The following is a 21401-nucleotide window of genomic DNA, read 5'->3' on the forward strand; positions in this document are numbered from 1 at the left end:
ACATGCTGTGTTTTCTTTGATACCTGAAATTCCAGTGCAAGAACTTGTTCAGTATTTCAAACAAACGAACAAACAAAAGCAAAGGATCCTGTTGTTGTAACCTCCAGTAGCTTGTACCGAGAAATTCTGCCTGATAAATAGTAACGTTGTGCTTTATTCTTCTAGGGGCAGTAAGCCAGAGATGACTGACAAGATGTCGAGCTTCCTTCATATTGGAGATATTTGTTCTCTCTATGCAGAGGGCTCAACAAATGGATTTATTAGCACTTTGGGGTAAGAACAGCTGTTCTCTTCTACTAAAAACATCCATAAGAAGGACTAGCAGAACTCAGCTAGCTATCCTGAGCCTGACTCCCAGGAAATACTGGGTAAAGCAAGGTAGCTTTATGTACAGATTTGGCCCTAAATTTAAAAACGGCCTAAAACTGATATGGCAAGCTAGATGTCGGGAGGATGGAGAGCATATTGATAGCTGTGGTGTGGTTTTGATGTCCTCGGTGGGGAGGAAGAAGCTTGTCAGGTTAAGGTGTGGGTAGAGGGAATGAATGCAAGCAAATGATTTTCATGTTGTTGTCTGTCCCATGTCCATCCGTGTGTCCCGTCCTGTCCCTCCTTGCCCTGCCCAGTCAGGAATGAATAGGCCCCAGTGCAGTCTGCTGACTGGAAAAAAGGATGTAGCATAGGCAATGTAAGTAGTTTAAAAAAAAAAAAAAAATGTATATATAAAAAGAAGAAGCCCCGAGCCAAACCATTTATACACCACTAACTTAACCACTGTGACTAGTTTTGTCTTACAGTATTTGAGGTTTCTCATACGAACAAAATTGTTCCTCTCCAGGCAAAGGAGAACATGTTTTGAATCTTCAGCTTTGCCAATGGTCAGCACCCTGGAGCTGTGGTGGGAGCCGTGCCTTGCCGGCTCCTGCCCCCGGTGTGCTTCCCCACAGAGCTCCTTTGCGCTTTCTTCTGCAAAGGTGTCAGAGTAGGTGCTCTGTAGGAGAGTGCCTCTTAAGCAGTGAGAAGCGTATGCTACTTCGTTAAACAAAAAGTAGCCGTTCACGTAGGAAAAGGAAGAGTTTGCGGAGAAAAGCCGTGGAAGTGAAATACACCTCTGAAGAGTGACAGGTTATGTTTTATTCTGCTCAACTGCTGCTGAGGAGAAATCTCTCCGAACATCAGAAGCTGGCAGAGGAGCTGTGTACTGATTTGGAAGACCTTGCAGGCGGCTGGATGAGAAGCTCAGAGAGCACATCTGCCACCTTGTTTCGAAGCAGTGAGAAATTAGAGGGAGGGAAATAGCATGCATGACACATTGCTGTGGTACTTCAATACTGAATGAGTAGCAAAGAAGCAACCAGGAGGCTTGATGATGTGGTGAGTGGGCACGCACACAACATGCTCTTTCTCATTTCCAGTAGCCATAAGGGCCTCAGGGTGGGTACAGTGACAGCAAATTTTTTGATGCCTACTGTCCAGATGCATCTGATAAATGGAGCTCCCAAGCAGGGTACAAAGACAGCATCCTGGTAAGTCTCTCGGCAGGAAACGATGGGCTGGAATCTCATCTGAGTGACTCCAAACTAACTTGTAGGTTTAGTCCTCTAGCTATTAGGATTCTGGAAAATAAGGGGGCAGAGAAGGAAGCAGACACTGAAGATGCACCATGATCTATTATAGGAAAGAGAAGAAAATATGGGATGCTGCCAGAAGGGAAAGAAGGTATGATAAAAGCAAGGGATGTAGTAAGTAGGGTTGGTTGAATAGTATTTGGCAAATGTATTTGACAAATTTCCCAGGTACTCGTCAAATATGACATGTACACTCTGCAGTATTCGATCAGCTGTGTAACTGGCCAAATACTATCTGCTGAAAACTGGCAAAATGAATTAAGCGATACTATACATTTGGCTATTTTTTTTCTTCCTAGTGTTGAAGCAAGTTTGGCAGTAAATAATTCCAGAACAAGTAGAAAGTTGTTATGTTATGTTTAATCCCATACAGTGCATGATGAACATTATGCGGTGGCTGTGGCTTTTTATGGCATTGCTGAGCAGATATTTTTCACCATGGGTAGTCCTTTTAGACATTACAGGCCCTAAGCACATGTGTTTTCTAGGCTTGATGAGATGTTCTTATGGCACTTCTAAAGATCCCTTAGTGTTACAAGCATCCTCTTTGATTTGATTAGTACTGTTTTAAGGTAACTGCATTATATAATGGCCACACATCTTCTGAGCCTAATTTAAGCCAGAAATCCCAATTGCTATGTGAAACATGAAATGCATTATCATCTTAATAAGGCTTCATAATCAAATTAGTTTTGTCCCATATTTAATTTAGCCTTTGTCCTGGAGAAAATTAAAGAAGCAAAAGGAAAGATTCAGTTTAACTGTACTCTATACCATGTGGAGTTTTGACAGTCTTATGTCATAACAATGTGTAATGACTTGTTCATGTGGTTAATGAAGGTTGAGAAGCAGATACCACTATACATTCTAATGTCGTTCTAAATCTTTGAAGAGTGTTCCTATTTAATATTCCTATGACATGACTGTTGCTTAATCAGGACTTTACTCTTGCTGTTTCCCAAACTCAGTGCTGTCATCATTATGATTACCGGTGTACAATATATCCTCTTTTGTGTTTTTCACCCTGTAAAATTTTTTTCTTAGTAGTTTGGGAAGTTCCTCTTTACTTTCAATTTAATCTCAGGATGAGAGGGATATATTGCACTGAGATTATCTCTGTGTGGGATGATCAGAGTAACCCATTTGACTTGATATTTTTTTGGCCCTTTGTTTACTAGAAGCAGGTGTTTCAGTCAGCTCAAATACTAATACTACCATTCTTCTTGGAGAACATATATGTATATATAATACTGAATAGGGAGAAAATCCATGGGGAAAAAGCAATTTACTCTGAATGTTTGCATATGCAAATTTTAGATGCGTAGAACTGTTGAGTCCACTTAGTCTCTCTGATCTCTTAATTTTTATGCACTTCATTATTTTCCATAATTGTTGTCTCAAGATGCTCCCTGCATGTAACCAGCCTCTGCAAGGAACAACTCTCATATTCTAGGTCTCAATCTTTCTCAAGTTGATTCTGCATGAGAATGGACCTCTCAAACCTTTAAGACCTTGGAGTTTTACTTTCTACTTTTGTGTAGAAGGCCTCTTTGACAGATTGGTTTTAAGGGGCCAAATTGAGTCATTTAGGATCAAATCAGAAACTACACAGTATTTGGTTACAGTTGCATTTTCACAATTTGGAAATAGTGTTTGGTAAAAGCGCGATTCCATGTTGATCCAAAGTGTGCTAAGGGCAGAGCAGTGGGGACAGGTGCATCTTAACTATTTTTTTTATTTTGTGGGATTTGAATTGACCCTGTGGGTTTTTTGCTCATGTGTATTCACAGGAAGCTCTGTCCTGGTATTCCCTATTGAAATCTCTTGGGTTCACTTGTCCAATTCACCTCCTTCCTGGTAGAACAGGAGGAGGTTAGTTTGATCCCTCAACTTATCTCGTGTTTGTGACTGGTGAGCAGGAGGGTATATTTACGCCTTCCTTTCTCTTGGGAGTCAATTTTTATTGTGGCAGTTACTGTTTCTGCCTTTTCTTGATACTTGAGGGTTCATAGGGTCAGTGTCCAGTTTGCATAGTCGTCATATTTTCCTGTTCTCTACCCTTCCTATAAACCCATTTGCAATGTTATTCAAATCTGTCCAAGAGGCAATAATTGTTCTAAGGTTGTCTCTCACCTAACTAGAATATGGGCTGTTCTGTCTGCACCTCAAGGAGGGGACATAAAGATGATCCAGTATACAGGAGCAATGACTTATTTATTGTCCCACCTATCCAGGAGCATAGCTCTGGACAACAGTAAAAATTAGCTGCATGCTTCTTAGAAAGATTTGGCATAAGTTGGCATTTGGGGAATGTCTTCTGCTGAAGTGGCCACTCGGATAAAACATTGCAAATAAACGACTCTGGTTTTGATAACAAGGATGTAACCAATTGCAAGGGAATAGAATCTCACTTTACTTCTCATTTCTTTGCAGCCTTGTGGATGATCGGTGTGTTGTACAGCCAGAAGCAGGTGATCTTAACAACCCACCCAAAAAATTCAGAGGTAAGTTTGTTAGGCAGCTTATTACCCTTCTGGTTAGAAGTTGTCCTTCATTTTGTGCAATCATGTGTAACTATTTTTGACCTCCGTGCTTTCTATAGAATATTTTAGTGTCATCTTCTTCTGTGAAGGGCAACTCATGAGGAAAAAAAACCCAAACATATATTGTCATCTTCTTCCGTGAAGGGCAACTCATGAGGGAAAAAAAAAAAGAAAACATATATATATATATATATAAAAAAAAGTGTGAATGTCTGTGTGAAGTGAATTGTGGGACTTAGAATGGTTTGTGAGGGGGTAGAGATGGGGTTGCCAATTGAGGTTGGCTTTCAGAACTGTCCAAACTTACAGGCTCCCTGTAAGTTTCATTTCTTTTTCTCCATACATGCCATTTGGTTACCCAGTACCAAACCTACTTCAGAGAAGAGGAAAATGAAAAGGAGCAAATGTTTGTAACAACTGTTGTTGTTTAACCTCATTCGATATTAACTAGGTTTGACTTGGCTTTCATTCTGCCAGGAAACTTTTGCTTAGTGATAAGAAATTAATGCATACTTCTTTGCACAGTTTGGCTAAGGCTGATTTGTTTAAGAAAAATCTCAAACAGGAAGAGAAGCACTTACTGGGATTTTGCTTGGAAAAACCTTCTTAAATTCTCTCTTTTTTTTTCCTTCACCCCTTGGTTGCATTTTTTACCCAAAGGATAGCTCAGCCAAATATTCTAAAAATTTGATCTACCTTTTACTGCTGTTCTCAGATGTAACAGCAACTGTTTGTCTTGTTTCTTTGTTGGATGAATCTTGTTTCCTTGGTTATGCTTTGCCTTTATCAGGGGCTCAGAATTACCATAATTCTATCCAGGTTTGGCCAGGACTGCAGGTGATAGCCCTTGAAAATCATATACCTTCTGTATTGCTAGTTTTATTTGCTGCTGTTTGGGTTTTTTTTTGGTTTTTTGCCATGACACGAAGATGTCTCATATAATGAAACTCTCTTTTTAGAATATTGCTGAAGTCTGTGAGTTCTTGTTGGTTTTTCTCCCTTTTTACCGGAAAACTAAATAGCTGACATTTCAGATACTAAATAGGCAACCTGGGGAAGTTTTAGCATTCAATGTTAAGCTCTCCAGAACAACAACAATGGTTTTATGTGAACTAGAGCCCAGACTCTAGGCATTTCTTGATGTTAAAATCATATGAAAGAATAAAGCCAGGTTTGACTGAGACTGCTGGGTGTAGAAGGAGGCAGGAGGAGAGAGAAAAGAATGAGAAAAAGGCAATTCTTGCTAGCACAGTTTAGGGACTGCAAGTACAGAGACACATTTGTCTGACATAAAACATTGTGGTTAGGCATTGTAAATGTTCTCATATTGCTTATAATTTATACATGGAGAAAGAATGGTGTGAACCTTTTCCAACCTTCGTAGTTACTTCACTACAGTTTTCATGGGGAAGTTTATGCTCAATGGTAAAAGGCAACAGAAGTCATAAAATTTTAGCAGGCATTTCTGTTATTTATACACATGCTTTATAAGTGTAGTCTAAGATAAAATGCTTTCCGTGATAAATAAGTTCAGAAGAAGTAATAATGAAGTTTATCACACCATCTTCAACACAAATGGAAAATACCCCCTTTTTTTTTTTTATTACAAAGTAAAGGCACCCAGAGGCTTGTTTGGAGTGTTGCATGGGAAGTCTCTGACAAGGTCAGGAACTACAGCCATGTCTCTGCAGTCTTACTTGGTATTTTTATCACACCTTGCAAAAATACCTCCCTTGCAAATGGAACACGAGGTCTTCCCTAAGGTGCATTTATCCAAACAGCATTTACATTTGGGATATAAAGCAACCGTGGGCATCTGATGAACGTAATTCAGTAGTCCCAATATTTTTGTCATACTTGAGATTTAGTCTTCATTGCCTTGGGCAGTGTCACCGGTACAGCGGATTAGTAGATCAGTAGCACAAGATACCTTTTGTACAGTAGCAGTGGGGTGGGCACTGGTGTGGAAATGTTCCACTATCCAGTAAACTTTGTACGTGGTGCCTATGTTTGTTCAGTTGTTTCATATACCCCATTCTAGTCATCACGGCCGATAGGATCACTGCAGTTTGAGGCCTGAGAAGAAGCGTGATCTTGGTTTGAATTCAAATAAGCACAAAACACTGGCACTGGTAACTGAGAAGTAACTTTTGAAAATCTCATTAGAGCAGGACCAAAATTAATCAAATGTGACTTACGTTATAGCTTTACACAGTACTGGAAAAACGCCTCTATGCTATAACCTGTTTTATACCTATGTGCGAATCCTCTTTCAAACGAGCTGTGCTTTAAGGTGTCCAGACGCAGGTCAGTCAAATCTGAAGTCACTTTCTGGGAGGAATACTGAACGTGTGACTTTGTGGCCAGTCTTGAGGATCTCGCTTTGGGTAGTATTTTTAAGAAATGTAATCCTAAGCTTCTCCGAGCAGATCTCTCTTCTGTGGGCAGATGTAAAACAGTTGTAAATATAATTTTCACGCTTAATCAAAGTGGTGAGAGATATCTAGAAGCAAGATTCAGTGCTTTAGATATGCATACATGACTCTAAGAAAATTCAGTGTGAAACTAAAGCATATATATCCAGTAGCAAAATTAATCCATCCTGCTTTTTTTCTTAGCCATGGGTGTTTCAGGTTTTAAAAAGTCTTGTTGCCTAGGCTACACTTAATCCGTTGCATCTTGTGGCAGCAGCAAGGCCCTGGTCTAGAGGGTGGTGGTTTTTCTTTCCTCTCTACTTTGGACCCTTGAAATGCAGCAGAGCTGCTGTGCACAAAGTGGTGGTGTGTACGCACCATCCTTCTTTCTGGAGACAGCCTCTCGTACGAAAGGCAGTTGACAGTAATACTTAGCCATGAGTATATGCTGTCACTAAACGCTGATAACCTGCTTGTGGTGTGAAAATTGTCCCTGCCTGAGGAATGCATTTCTAAAAGCAAGCACTTCGTAGCTGAAACGGAGGTGGGTTTTGTGTGCTAGTAAGTCACTCCTTTTAAAAATGTTGGCTTCAAGTTGTCCTAAGGAAAATTCAGTGAGGGAAGCTTGATGTGTGTTTGGATGAACTGGATTGAACAGAATGATTTGCAGCGGCATGACTGGAGTCGGAGATGGGAGCGATAGAGCCTTTCAGTCTGCTTGGAGGAGAACGTACAGAGGTATGCTGAGGACACGAGGACTTGCTTTGTTGACAAAAGTTGTGGAAAAAGTAGGCTGACATTAATATGGTGGTGGTGGAGCCCTGAAAGGGATGACATGCAAGAGGAAGCTGAGAGTAAGATGCATTTAGCGCATAGCGTTCAGGTAAGATTTGGAGTGTGGCGTAGAAGCGTAAATGAGACACTAAAAAAATAAAATTCAGAGGGTGTACTAGATGGGAAAAACTGAAGTGCCAGAGTTGGAAAGAACTCTAAAGAAAGGTTTTAGTCCAGCACCCTCAAGTTACTATGAGTGTTTACCAGTAGTTATTTCAGGTATTAAATGCTGTTGTGCCTCTAGGTCTCTAAAATATTAGTTTGATCACTTGAGGGTGTGAAGGCTGATTTTCTTTTTTTCCTTCCTTTTTCCCATCCCAATCAGAAGTAGATAGCACCTGAAGTTAGTGGTTTGAGGTTGGGTGGTAATGATGGTCTGTGAGATTTCAGTGGATTTTTTTGTTGTTGTTCTGGTGTTCTGAATCCACTTTAAATATGGTGGTTTGGGTGTATGTTTTTTTTTTCCTTCAAGTACAGTGTTTCTCTGGCCCTTCATGTTTTCAGCTCCATCTAATTCAAAAGTCCTCTAATACTGCCTTGCAAAACATTAAGACTTAAGAGTACATTCATTAGGGTGTTTCTTTTTAAAAATGTTAATATGAAAATTCTTGCAAAAGAGTATTTTACTTAACTGGTCTGAATATACTGTGTACCGATGAGATTCCTGGAAAAAATGCTAGTTGTACAAGTCTCCAAAAAAAGGAAGAGTGTGACAGTTCCTTGGTTATCTGCACTGCTTTGAACAAAAAAAAAAAAAACAAACCATTTTATGTATTTTATAAAGCTGGAATCGCTGCTCTAATTGCTGTCTTTCAGTATGAGTGTGCATCTGAATAGCGACTATAAATGAACATCCTTTTAATATGCATTGGTTTATGGGGAAAGTATGAACTACAGCTGACCCTCTAGCTAGGCTAAAAGCACCCATGTTTCATTAGAAATCATTCGTACTTAAATGCACAGAGACGGATAGCTATTTTGCAAATTAAAGTCAGACGTAGCAATAGTGGCAAAGCTGAAGCAGAGCCCAGGGCTGATAATTTTGTGCTTTAGCTGCTGCTTCTGTGCTCTATTAGTTTGTATGTGCTTTTGCAGAGGTTTTATTTGTGTTCATTTTGTATTGGAACTTAGCGCTGTGCTAAGCCAAATGTGTTTGCTTAATGCAAGACACTGCTACTACACCAAAACAGTCTGTCTGACAGCCTTCTCAGGAAATTCCTTACAGCTCGTTATTTGGGATGCATATCTGTCTGCCAGGGATCCAGAAGCTTTGCAATAGCTGCATGAAATGCAGGGGAAAAGGGCATTTACTGGGTTAATTTGTCCAGCAGCTACCTCCTTCCAGAACATTGTTTTAGTAGTTGCTGGGCAACACTCTTTTTTTGGCAAGATGTTCAAGGAATGAACCCATATCTTAGACTTAAAATACCCTCATGGTGAAGCAGAAGATGAATAGTTCAAATTCTGTTTGTTCTTTTGATCCTAATCCATACTGTATTCTCTTTCTGAATATTGCCTTCATGAAGCCTTCGGTTAGGTTTGCCTGATGGTGTTAGGGGCTAGCACTGAGGGTCTCTGTCTTTGAACTACAGGTTCATCTTCAACAGAAGAAATTACCTGGGCACTACAAAGAAGCTTTAATATATAAATATATATGCATATAAAAAAATTATCTGCATACATGCCACAGTTCTTTTGATGGATTACTCTTAAATTCCCACTGTGCTCAGCATTGATGAAAGTCAGTATGCTTCTCCTTAACAGAAATTTTTTGAGGCACGTTTTGTTCTTCATAGCTTTGCCATCAGTGACCTGAAGCCTATACACTACTGCTTTGTTTAGTTTGAAGGAAACCATATAATTTATGCAGCACTGATAGAGGCTGTGGAGTTGTGTTGCATACATACAGGATTATTTAGCCTTATTTAGCCAATGCAAGCTTGTTTATAGTTTGGCATTAGAACTGAGATTACGGGAGTTTTCAGTTGAAGGGTCACATACATGGTTTTCCCAAACACTTCAGAATATTAAAAAACAAACTAAAACAAATACCCAGATCCCTCTGCCTGTTAGTTTTGGAAAAATATTAGCAGCATATAGAAGTGCACTTTCTAGGCAGTAAGGTAGTTCAGTGCCATCCCCTGTACTCATCAAGGAGAATTTTTTGCAGTATAAGCCTTTACGTATCATGTGTTCAGCTTCAGATAACTGTGTAGCCTCAAGTCCTATGGCTCTCCATATGCTCTCCGTGCATACTTTTCCAAATCTACTCTGTTGAAAGCGATTATATCAGCTTAGATTGCTTTTTTAACTTTGATGTGAAATAGTCTGAATTGTATGACTTTCTGCATGTATTAGATGAGTTCAAGTGGGTGTTTTGCAGAGGGTTAAGGGCATATTCCTGGAATGATGGTGAAAAGAAGAAAGGTGTTAGACCTGAGCTGCATGGCCAAGTTTAGGCTCCTTTTTCTCTTTGAACATGGGGTTTCTAATGCTGGTGAAATCTTTGGGTATATCAATTAAGTGCCTAGATTCTTTTAAGGAATATTTAAACTGATGTCTAAATATGGCTTTCTTCTCTCTGATAACCATATATTAGCAGATAAAATAGCACGATTCATTTTTCATGTAGGACACAGAACTTTTGAGAGTGCTTGAGTGCTAAGTTCAAAGCTTAGCACAGTGACCTTGAAGAGAAGTAAATTGTTTGCAATAGAAAAGTGACTCCTTTTCAGTTTTGAGATGTCCAAGACAGACTAAAATGCACTTGCTGAATACCAGAAGTAGGAAGTGGGGCAACAATAGTAAATACCTACTTACTTAATTTCTCTAATTTCCTAAGAGCCAAATGCCATAAAAAGAAAAAAATATGTTTCTTAGTCCCTTTTCAAAAAGGGTACCAAGATCATGGTTTAGTGTAAAATCAAAAGAAACTTTAGGGTTGGCACGATGGAAGAGAAAAATGATAAAAATACAGTCTAATGCTGTGCCTGTAATTTCTTTATTTAAAATTGAAGCATTGGCCATTTTGTGTAGGCAGAATCTTTCAATCTTGCTGAATTAGGATATAGTTATAATATCCAAAATACATTTTCACTGCCTTGATGCGGAATCCTTTAGTATGATTCTAAGTATTTATAGAACTGTACTAGAAAACTGCCAACTGCTAGTACGCATTTGAATTTGATGCCCTTTATACGATGAAGAAATCCTGAGCACTGTCTCTAAAATGTGAATCTTTAGCCCACTGCATCCTACATACAAGCAGATGTTATAGACAATTGTCACTGTGGCATTTAGGTATTTCAAAAAAACTGAAAGGTCAGAAGTGTTGCATTTTCAAACAGACAAATGTGCTTTGTATCTGCTAAAGCTTGGAAAACCCTGGGAGAGAGGGAGTCCTAATCAAGAGTTGATGCATCACGTACATGAGCACTCCCAAGCCTCCTTCCTTTCTGCAGCTCAGGCGGTAGGCAATGTACGCTGACTTCTGTGGTGACTTCAGAGTGACATCATGAACACCTTATCTCCAGACATTTTTAACTACAGGTTTTGTGGTAGTGCCAGGTTCATCAATGATAATTACTTACATGGCTTGCTATGTTAGTGAGCAGAGGAGGTACTGGAGCTTTCCCCTTATGAGCACAGTTAGAGAATAGGTGTTATACTCTAACTTGTGTAGCTGCTGTGTCCTATAGTTTATTATTTAAATGGGCAAAAGTAGCTTGCATTGCTTTGAAATCCAATAGTGATTGGATGCAGGAATCAAAGGGAAGCTTTTGGGTTTTTGGGTCATGGAGAGTGAATCAGAAAGCTGGGTTTATTTAATTTGCCATATCTATTGCAGTGTGGTTCCTTACTGGCCTATTAAGCAAGACAAGTTTGTAGTCCAGTTGGTAGATATGCATGCTGAAGCACCAGGACATCCTAAAGACATCCCAACTCCATGATGCTGATGTGCTTTGCTGAAATAGTGAATAAATGACTGGCTAAATAATTATTGATTTAATTGATATGGTTTAGCATGGGTCTTTTCCTGTGTCCTAGTGATGTGGTGCCAAGACCGTAATGGGAAAGGTCTGTGTGGCACAGATTACAAGAGGGTCTGTTTAACTTGGTGTGAAAAAGTTGTCGATACTGAACAAGAAGAGGAGCTGGGTCTGTTTGGAATACAAGGCACAGGCTGTGAAGATTGGCTGGGTTGCGTTTGCATGCTGGTCTGTACTGAGAGTACTGTGGTCAAACAGCTGTCTGCCAGCTTTGGTTTTAAAGTGCTTTCATCTTGGATGTTTTGCATCTAGATGAAGGCAGAGCAAAGCCCCTTTGAAATAGAAAGTGGCCATTAATATGCATAACTGGAATGCTGTATGAAAAAGGCAATCTGTTGGTTTAGGTACTGCAAAAGAGTGAGGGGGGATTTAACTGAACTCCTAGTATGAAGTTTTATGATCTGTGCACTTCATTTGCCCATCTGAAAAATGTGGGTGGTAGTTCTGTACTGATGAGACATTCTGTGCAAAACGACAGAGGAAAGGTACTGGTGTAGTGACCATGTCAGAAAAATGAAGAAATAAAGCAAGGCGCTGGTTTGGATGTTCATTCTTTTTCAACAGCTCTCACAGGTCTGAGCTTTTTCCCCTGTGGAAAGTTCAGGGTATTTCAGGTAGGATCGAGGGGAGGGCTTGCCAAAAAACAGTGCTTAGCTATTAAGTAGAACAGTACTGTTAATAAACCTAGCCCCAACCTTGTAGACAAAAGAATACTGTGCCTTTGTTGCCATAGTTTCAGTGCAAAATCTGACCTTAGCTACAATAACATTCGGTTAGAAAGAACTAGCTAATCAGTTTTCTAAAATTAGTGTGTTCCCTAGTACATAAGCCAGTATGAACAGGATATTTAATGAAATATTATACTTAGTCACAAGAGCCCAAGGGAGTGAAATGCCTTGATGAATTGTGGGGGTGGGGTGACATTGGTGCATATCTTTTAACATAGCAAAGTTATTAAAATTTGTGGCTCAACTGTTGTGTTATTCTGTGCACTCAATCTACTTTGCTTTGTTCCTTTTAAAAGCTCTTAGAGTCTGTTCTGTAAGCTGGGAAGATTGAGATGCTGGTGAGTCTCATCAATACTAAGTACTTCCAGAGGACCTTCAAATAAACTTCAGAGCTAGTGTTGTGCTTTTTGTTAGTACAGCCTGAGTGCTTTGCAGATGAAGGAGACTTACTTGTATAGAAGGATGCAAATACTGAAGCAGATGGATAAAGTCATGAAGTTTGTGGAAAAAAACTGTGTGTGAGGGAAGCACTCTCCCAGGTATTAGGTACTAGACACCTTCAGCTTTTCACCAGTTGTCTGAAATGTTGAGAAATTTGAGAGAGATTCAGAGAGAGGCTGGTTGGTAAGGTCTGGCATGTAAAATATTGCCATCAGTCCAGAACACCTGACTTGAGAGTGCATTTATTACGCCTGAGGCTCACTGACCTAACCTTGGGTGAGATTTTATCAAACTGTGGTAACCTAGCATCAAAGATTGTTTCTTGGCAATATGGGAACTGTGATGAATTATCAGATTTTCTTATGTGCAAGTTGGTTATTTGGGCATTAATAGAAGAAAAATATGTAACATGCACATTTGGGGCGGGAGGCTAGGTGAGCTGTCTTATTCAGTTCTGTTTGAAATTTAAGTTTTCATGCAGCCTGCTCAATGTTTCTGCCTGGCTGAACCGTATTGCCCACGTAGCTTTCTGGAGTCACCAACATGATAGAATTTTTCTTATTGTAGGTCTTGAATGGTAGTTTGCAGCTAAGGAAGCTGAACTGCCTGCTCTGCAAGTCTGACGTACAGGATTGTGCTAGTGAAACGCAGCTTTGCTGGCGTCTTGTTGGCAGTACCGATACGAGAGCCTTTTGTCATCCAGCTCTCCATCCTGACTTGCCTGCTGTATTGCACAGTGATGAGCAGTGTTCCCTTACTGCTTGGTGCCTGAGAGATACCAAATACATGGGAATAAGATTTAGACAAGGAGCATCTAAAGCATCTGAATGATGTTTACCAATTTGGTGGGAGCTTTTGTTATTTCTGTTAGCCAGAGTGAGTTACTAATGAATTGTCACCTCTTCTGACAGTGCCTTGTAGTTAAGGCTAAAAGTGCCTGTAATTAGTCAAAAGCAACTGTAAATCACTTCATGAATTTCCTGAGACTTAGCTTTGGACTGTCCTGGATGTGTAGAAGCACAAAGGTTTGGTGACAAATGCAGTGGAGTTTGATTCAGAAAAACATTTTTCACCTTCAACGTGCTGACACTTGCATAGCTGAGCTGTCAAGCAGATCCTCTTGGCTCTCCTGGTTTTGCTTCTGCGACATGTAGCTTATGATTCCTGATACGGCACGCAGTCGCAGGAAGCTGTGATCCATATTCTTGGATTTTCCAATTCAGATTTGGATTAGCATGTTTATGCTTAAGGGTTTCCATTTTTCTGCCTAGTAAACCCAGCTGCCTTCCCCAGTAAACTTTAGGAAACCATATCTAGCTTTTACTTTGGCAGAGGTATGAACAATATTCTCGTTCTCGAGTTTTTTCCCCCTTTACATTTTTATGTGACCAAATTTGATTTCATCTTACTCCTTGACTTCATGTGATCATGAGGTGTTTCATTTTTCAGAGGGAGCAGATAAGTATGCTGTGACACCCCTGAGGATCTCGTCTGTGTCAAACTCTTCAGCAAGTCTGTTCTGTAGAATCTCACTTCTCTGTTGCTTTTAGGACAGAATGAAGTTCTGTGCTGCTTGCAATAGCAGTAAGTTATACTGAAAGCTTCAATTATTTTACTTTACCTAAAAAATAAAGCTTTATATTTTGAAAGGACTTAAAGTTCAAAAATATTTTCGATTTAGGTTATTTACTTAAGAAGACAAGAGATAAATATGCTAAGCACCCATACCACGAGGTCTTACAGGTACTGTGTCCAAGTGCCACATGGAAGTCATTAGTCGAAGAGGAAACCAGCGTCAATCCAAAAGTTAAATAATTTCACTTCTTATTTTCTGGGTAGCCTGTTCTTCACTGAGCAAGAGTCCTGACTGAAGTGGTGGTATCTCCTCAGCTGTGAGCTCAGGGAAGTAATGCTGTAAGTACTTCTGTTTGAGAGCAATCAGAAGAAAAATGGTGAGGCTGCCAGCATAGCCAGCCATAAAAATGTGCTGTTAGGAAAGCCAGACCTTGCCAGTTGTCTTCAGTGAGCAGTCTGTGACACTCCCATCTTCCTCTGTTCCCACATTGCTGCTGGAGATTGACTACCCTGTCCTCCTTGTTGCAGAATTTAGATTAATCTTTCAAGATGAAGTATAGTACTTAATGTGTCAACACCTGAGTGTGATTTCTCTTCTTCAATTATTGATGCATTAATAGCACCTCCAGCTGAGTTCTTCACATTGCTGGGTGGAGATCAAGGTGCCAGTGCTAATCTGTCAAGCTCCTTGTGATTTGGGACTTGTCTATGTAAAAAATCTCCAGTCTTTCCTGCATAACTTCAAAGTTTGTGATCCAAATGCTAGGAAACAAGTGAGTTGTTGGTGAAGGTTCTTGATACTGAAAACTGCATTGCATTTTTTGTGATCCAGAAAGGAATTTGCTGCTTTGAGGTCAGTCTTGAAAAGCACGTACTGATTCTTTAGGAATAAACTGGAAGGCTTGTTTCCGTGCTTGACAACTGACTGGCTGGGGTAGAGAGTTGCAAAAATCCCAGGTTAGCATTTAGTGGCCCCTAATAAGTGCAACCAGTATAAAGAAGCCTTGCGTTTCTCACCTAGAAAAAGTATTGTTTGTAAACATACCTATGCTGATTGTTCTCATTTGCTTTTTAAAAAAAAAATTGGCGTATGAGGAGGCTGTTTCTTATGCACTGCACTTGCCTTTTAAACTTCTGACTTCGTGGTCATGGCAAAGGACAAAATGCACGCAGTGTTGGCGTAGTTTTGTGGAAGCTCAGGTGGAGGCTTTCTGCCAGCTGGTAACTGGGAATGGAGCCGTTTGTGCCTCTACCTTCAGCTGGTCTGGATGCAGCCTAGCAGAGAGAGATGCCGAGAAATCTGAGCTCGGTAGCTCTTGTTATCTTGCTGTGAAAGTCAAAGCGTTTAAGTTGGCATGTCTCATGTGAATGTTTCAAACACTAGAATAGCCATTTCAGATTGACTGACACTAAATGCAGTGTTCCTTGAAAATTTTATTCTAATGAACAACTTATTATTCAGTCAAGTAAGAGAGTTACTTATGTGTTAGGACTAACACTTCCTTCATACCTAATTTGCGAAAATAATCAGTGCTGAGTTCTCAGTGTTGGCAATTATCATCTGTTTTGATTATATAATATACAGAAGTTCAATGAAAACATAACTCATTGTATTTTGGTTGAAGAGTCTTTCTGTAGCTCTCAGTCAGATTTTCAGAATAAGAAATCACCTCCAAGCTCTACTGACAGCAGAGAAACTGTGACATTGGTAGAAAATGCTGCTACAGGATCCTCTTCTGCTTTAACGAGAACAAATTATCTCCGAGTCAGATTTTATTAAGGATACAGAATGCTTTGCTATGCAAGAGCAGTCTGGTAGCACTTAGACCTTGTATTTAGTGAATGTCAGCCCTTTTATTCGTTGAGGTTAAAAATTATACAAGGAAAAAATAAACACAGAACTTGTAGGCATGAGGAAGTGAGAGAGCTGGATGAGGGAGCAGCCATCCTGAAAAGGAGAAAATCTTAGCTATATCTACAAAAATCTTTTCCCTCCCCTTCAGAGCAGTGCATGATCTCTAGCCAGCACCAGTTAACTCCAAACAACCCCAAAAAGCAGCAGTTCAGGCTGATGGTGGCCTGGCAGTCTCTGGGACGAGGGTAGTGGCTCAGTAGAAAAGGGTTGCTTTGGTTTAGGGACTCCAGTCCACAACTGCTCCTTATGCCGTAAAGCTGCATTTTATTTTTGAAGAAACAAGAACAAATCTCAGTATTATTAGAAAGTCACCAGTGGAAAGAGGAGAAGTTTAGTCCCCTCTCTGCAAACCTCTGAAGTGAAACTGTTAGAGCCTGATGATGCTGGGTTACTGACCGTGACCAGAGAGAGGACTGAGCTAGATGCTTACTTTGGTTTTTTTTAAAACACCTCCCAAAAGCAGAAGTTGCAGTACTGATTGGGCGAATGCTCCATCAGTCCAGCCTGGAAGTTTTGATTAATTGGCACCAAGGGCTTCAAAGAAAGGCTGAAGAACCAAGTGGTAGATTTGTGATTTTGTGTGGTTGCAAATGGCTTCAGCACAGGTGGAGACGACTTTCTCAACTACAGAGTTTTTATGGTAATTTAACTAGATGTTCTTGTCAAAAGCATCCGGGTGCCTTTGACTTCTTGCTCATGTCTTAACATCAGTATGAAGCAAAGGTGCTTTTTGGAGCATAGATGTACATGCAACTTTTCTGGGGTTCGTGTTGACTAATTTAGTTTTATCCTTCAAAAGTGCATTTTCTGTATTGATTAAAAAGCAAATAATGTATCTCATATTCATGTGATTGGAACGAAAGCTGATAAGAACTTGAGGTACTGTACTATAAGAGTAACTCAATTACCACATTTTCCTGGGAAACAAAAATTGTATCTTTGCTGGTTGGTGTAGGAGCATTTGGCTATGGAGGCACGATGGTGGTGGCATGCCCTGCGTGTGCTCAGTGCTGAGCAATACACGGAAGAATAATCTTTCCCTGCTGCAAAGTACATACTCTCCAAATAGGAATGGCAGCACCCTACGAGCTAATGTCTTAGGGATTGGAAGGTAAAGTCTGAAGGCAATATAGGTTTTGCAGATAATTCTTGGTTATCATTGACAAGTTTTAAAATAAGCCATATCCTCCCACTCCTTGTCAGGCAGATGGCCTTGGTCATGGAGAATGACAATGAGAAGATCCTTCAAATATGATCTACAAGATTTAAGTCCAAATATATTTTTTTCCATATGCTGTCAGTCATGTGTTTAAAGTTTTTGTGTTTTGTGAAGATTTGGGAAACTCGACAAGATAATTCCACATTGGGATCAGAATTTGTGTGCAGAGAACTCTTTGGAGTTTAAGAGCTTATTTGTCTTACAGTCTCCATACAGGTTTGCTTGTGTGTGTGTATATATATTACACAAATAAAAATTGCAAGAGAAGGGAGTACACCATATATAGGTGACTTTGTATTTAGTTGTAGTAGTTTGTTATGAATATCCACTAATATTTGACATCAGCTTTTTTTAATCTTAATATCATGGTTGACATTTAATTTCTAATTTTTATCTGATGCAAAAAAAAATTGAGAGGGTATTTTCATATTCATTTGGTTTTAGTATTTAGCTGAAGCTGCCTTGGAAGGTCAGCAGCCATGACCATAGTTTTTCAGTCTTTACAGTCCTCAATGCTAAACAGTAGTTTTCAGGACCTTGAAGGCATGTGGGTAGCAGAGAAGGCCATAAAGGGAACAAATGTAATTAGTGCTTTGCCTCTATGAAATGTTTGATCGAGGGAAAACCCTGCAGCTGTGTTGAGGTTAAACTCATTTCAGGCTGTGTTTCCAGAGGGGTGCCACTATTCACTTGTGCTGCCTCTGCACCCCAAGCCAGCATCCATTAAATGGGAAGCAGAAGGGATGGGGGAGAGGGAGTAGCGCAAGGGAGAGAGGAAAGCCCTTTGCAGGCTTTTGAGAAGATGGGGAGTTCATATGGGATTCTTGTTCTTTTCATTGGTGAGAATAACTGAATGTTCAGAATAAAACTGGAGAAACTATTTTATTCTTGTAACTTCTCCAAGAATCCTTTATTGAAAAGAATATGAAAACATTGAACTTTTTCATTTTCTGAAATGCGAAAGAAAAAAGAAACACAAACCAAAACCGTGGGGAAAACTGTAAAAGTTCTTGGGGAAAAAAAAACTCAGAAAAAGTGGTTTGGTTTGGTTTGTTTTTCAGACAGTTTCCAGGGGGAGGGGATTTCTGTTTGCACAAATTTCTTTCTTTCAGCTTTCTGTGTTTAAAGATTTCATAACTGATAGCTTGCATACATCTGTGCTGTATTGAGGATCTTTGTGATCCTTTGCTGTGGTTTGTTCCTGCCTAAAACGCAGCTGTCTGATGATAACTGGGAAGGGATTGAGTGGAGCTGTCTGCTTCTCATGCAAAATTAATTCCATCTTGCTGTACCTTGCTTTCCCTTCAGGTACTCCCAATGTTTACATTTTCTGTTTTCTTTATTGTACCTTTTCTGTGCAGAAACTACTGGATTTGTTTGTCTGCTCTGTGTTTTTGTAAGTATAGTGAGCCTGGTTGTTGCTCTGGCCCTGCTGCTACCATAGCTGTAAAACCACAATTGGAGGTAGTGGGAGGGGGTGTTAATTGGAGAGTTTGAAGGGGAAAAAAAAATAAAAAGACCTGGAGGTTTTACTAAAATCACAGATTAGTCACACAAGTCCATTGCCACAGACCATTTTGCCTGCAATGCATGCAAAAGCATTGAGAGTCCTGACTTGGAGAAGTACCTCTGAGACTGTGGTCTGAGATCCCAAACAGTTAACTACTCTATAGAGCAATGTGCTACTCATACAGGGTTTAAATTATGGCTAATACAGGATTCAAGTTAAACATTTTGTTGGGAACTAGACATCAAAGTACTCAAAAAAAAAAAAAAAAGATAAAAAAGGGGGGGAAGAGTGTCAGGAAAATGAGTTGCAGCCTTAGACTTAAAAACTCAGTAACTTTAAAAGGAAAACTTTAATCCTTCAGAGATTTTGAAGTGCCTGTCACTTACGTTCCTTCCTTCAAGTCGTGGTTAAAGGCTCATTTCAGAAAACCACAATGACTCAGCTACTTTGAATATCTGTTCAGTTAGCATGGGGCTCATGTTGGAAGCCCTAAGATTTTCTCCTACCTCCAAAGATGGTTTTTATTGGTGGATACTTTATTGGAATATCTTTTGCACTATGCTAATTTTAAACATACTTTAAATATTTAGATTTTTAAAGAAGTGTAAAGGCATAGTACCCTGATACTGGTAAGTAGAAAGGAGAACATTTGTTTATAAATATTTATTATTTTGCAAATGCAAAGGTAAGTTTATCTAGATTTTTTTTTTTTTCCACATTTGAAAGTGACTGCTTCAGAAACAGTGCTGTCTAATGTTTATTGCAGTATAGTGCTGGATTATGCTGATCTCTTCTGAAGGACTGAAAACGTTCCTTGGATATTTTGGGGATTGAATCAATTAACTTGAAGAAATGAACAGTTCCTCGTACAGTGCTTTGGCCTCCCCAGATCGGTGTGCTGGTCAGACGGCGCCTTCAGAATAGTCCATGGACATCCTTGTATGCATCAGTATGAATATCTGGTCTTTATGGTTGTGCCTTCAGATAAATTCTTCTGTGTTCCTCTGTACAGCACTACATGTTCTTGAGGACAAGACCTACCTTGTTCTGTGTTTTTATGTCCTCAAGCTCTTTGCTTGGGAACAGTATGGGTGGCTTGCAGAGAGTTGGTGCTGGACAGATCTTTTGCAAAATCAGTTGGGTGGCCTGGTGGGAGATGTTTCTGAACACATCAAAGGAAATTTTTGAGCAGAACCTATATGAATACACATAAAACGCAACTAGTAGATTGTACAGGAAGGAACTATGTGAATCTATTCTTTGATGTGGTAGGGCTGCAATATATCTTTTTATCCTTATTTAGTAGACAGAAAAGCTTGAGGGTGGTAGGAGGAATAGAAGATAGCGACCAGATATTTGTGATGATTAAGAAAAGTAAGGTGTTTAATGGAATAACCCTTCCATAAGATGTAGTGATCGGCAGGATGACTTCTTTAATAGTCTGAGATCGAGCTTTGTCAGGCAGCATCCTGCGTGGGTTTTCTGTGCTTACAAGTCTGTGGCACAACCAGCTGTCAGGTTGGGCTTTTTAGATTCTTATGGAGCTAGTCCAACCTCTCAATTAAAATTTATGCAACCAACTGAATTGCTGAAGTGGACATCTTGCTTTGCAATGATTCTTGATTACTAGCATCGTGCTGGTGCTAGATCTGAGGACACAGAAATAATCTCTTATTCATTTTTCTCTGTATTTCCCTGTTGGTACACAGAAGTGTTGCCATGGAGGAGAGCGTGGGGTGGGAGTAGGCAGGAACCAGCTGCTTTAGGGCCACGCTGGGAGGAAGACTGGGGGAGGATAATGCATGAAGTCTGCTCTTGCAAACAATCCTAGGAACTTCTTGCTGTCAAATGTTGGGTGCATTCATTATGGAAGAGCTTTGAAGGCATGTAGGGAAGGGTGGGTCTTTTAAAGAGAGGAAATTGGCTTTCTCTGCGCTGCTTGGGATGGAAGAGGTTACAGAGCTGACATGCATGGTGGACGTCATGGGCCTTTGTTTTTAGTCAAGAGTGCCTTGGCAATCTTGTGCGCCTTTATGCATTGTTTAAACAAGTACTGCTTTTTAATGATGTGGCCCTTCAAGGATGTGCAGTACAACTGTATTGCGTTTTTAAAAGTGCTTTGCAAATCTTTAATCTAGCCAGCACAATAAGTTTGCTGATAATTAAGTAACCTGGAATATGCTTGTGACCTGGCCAGATGGTTTTTTGTGTGTGTTAACATTTGTTTGTCTCTTCTCATGAGGTCAGGTGTTCCTACAGTTCACTTTGGGTAGCTGTGTGCTGTCTGAGGCTAAGATTTACCATAGCGTTGGAAGCCTTTTCCTGTTGGCCATATCCCCACAGAGCAGCAAATTGACAGTGCAGGACTGGAAGTGATGGTGGAATGACTGGAGACACCATTATTGCAATTACATAACCACTTCTGCTTGCTTCTGTCTATTTATCTTCTCGTAAATGTAATGCAGTGGTCAGTCGTGGGGATGACTGAGTACAGGTTTGATAGAAGTGCTTCTCAACTGTTCCCATGCATTAGGAAGTCGAAATC

General features: G+C 39.9%; 1 protein-coding gene across 13 annotated transcripts in view; it reads left to right on the top strand.

Annotated features, from left to right (window-relative positions):
• ITPR1 (inositol 1,4,5-trisphosphate receptor type 1) overlaps nt 1–21401 on the top strand; it is a 185799-nt gene that overhangs the window by 20332 nt on the left and 144066 nt on the right. For 11 of the 13 annotated variants that reach the window (XM_052778069.1, XM_052778068.1, XM_052778071.1 and 8 more), the window contains 2 exons: nt 166–273; nt 4062–4132. In XM_052778069.1, coding sequence (XP_052634029.1) covers nt 182–273; nt 4062–4132 — 163 coding nt within the window. In that variant the 5' untranslated portion in view covers nt 166–181. Of the gene's footprint in view, nt 1–165; nt 274–970; nt 1375–1648; nt 1720–4061; nt 4133–21401 lie in introns of those variants that run through there. The other 2 variants (XM_052778076.1, XM_052778073.1) reach the window with 2 other exon arrangements.

This window comes from Harpia harpyja, chromosome Z, assembly GCF_026419915.1.
Source record: "Harpia harpyja isolate bHarHar1 chromosome Z, bHarHar1 primary haplotype, whole genome shotgun sequence".
NCBI lineage: Eukaryota > Metazoa > Chordata > Aves > Accipitriformes > Accipitridae > Harpia > Harpia harpyja.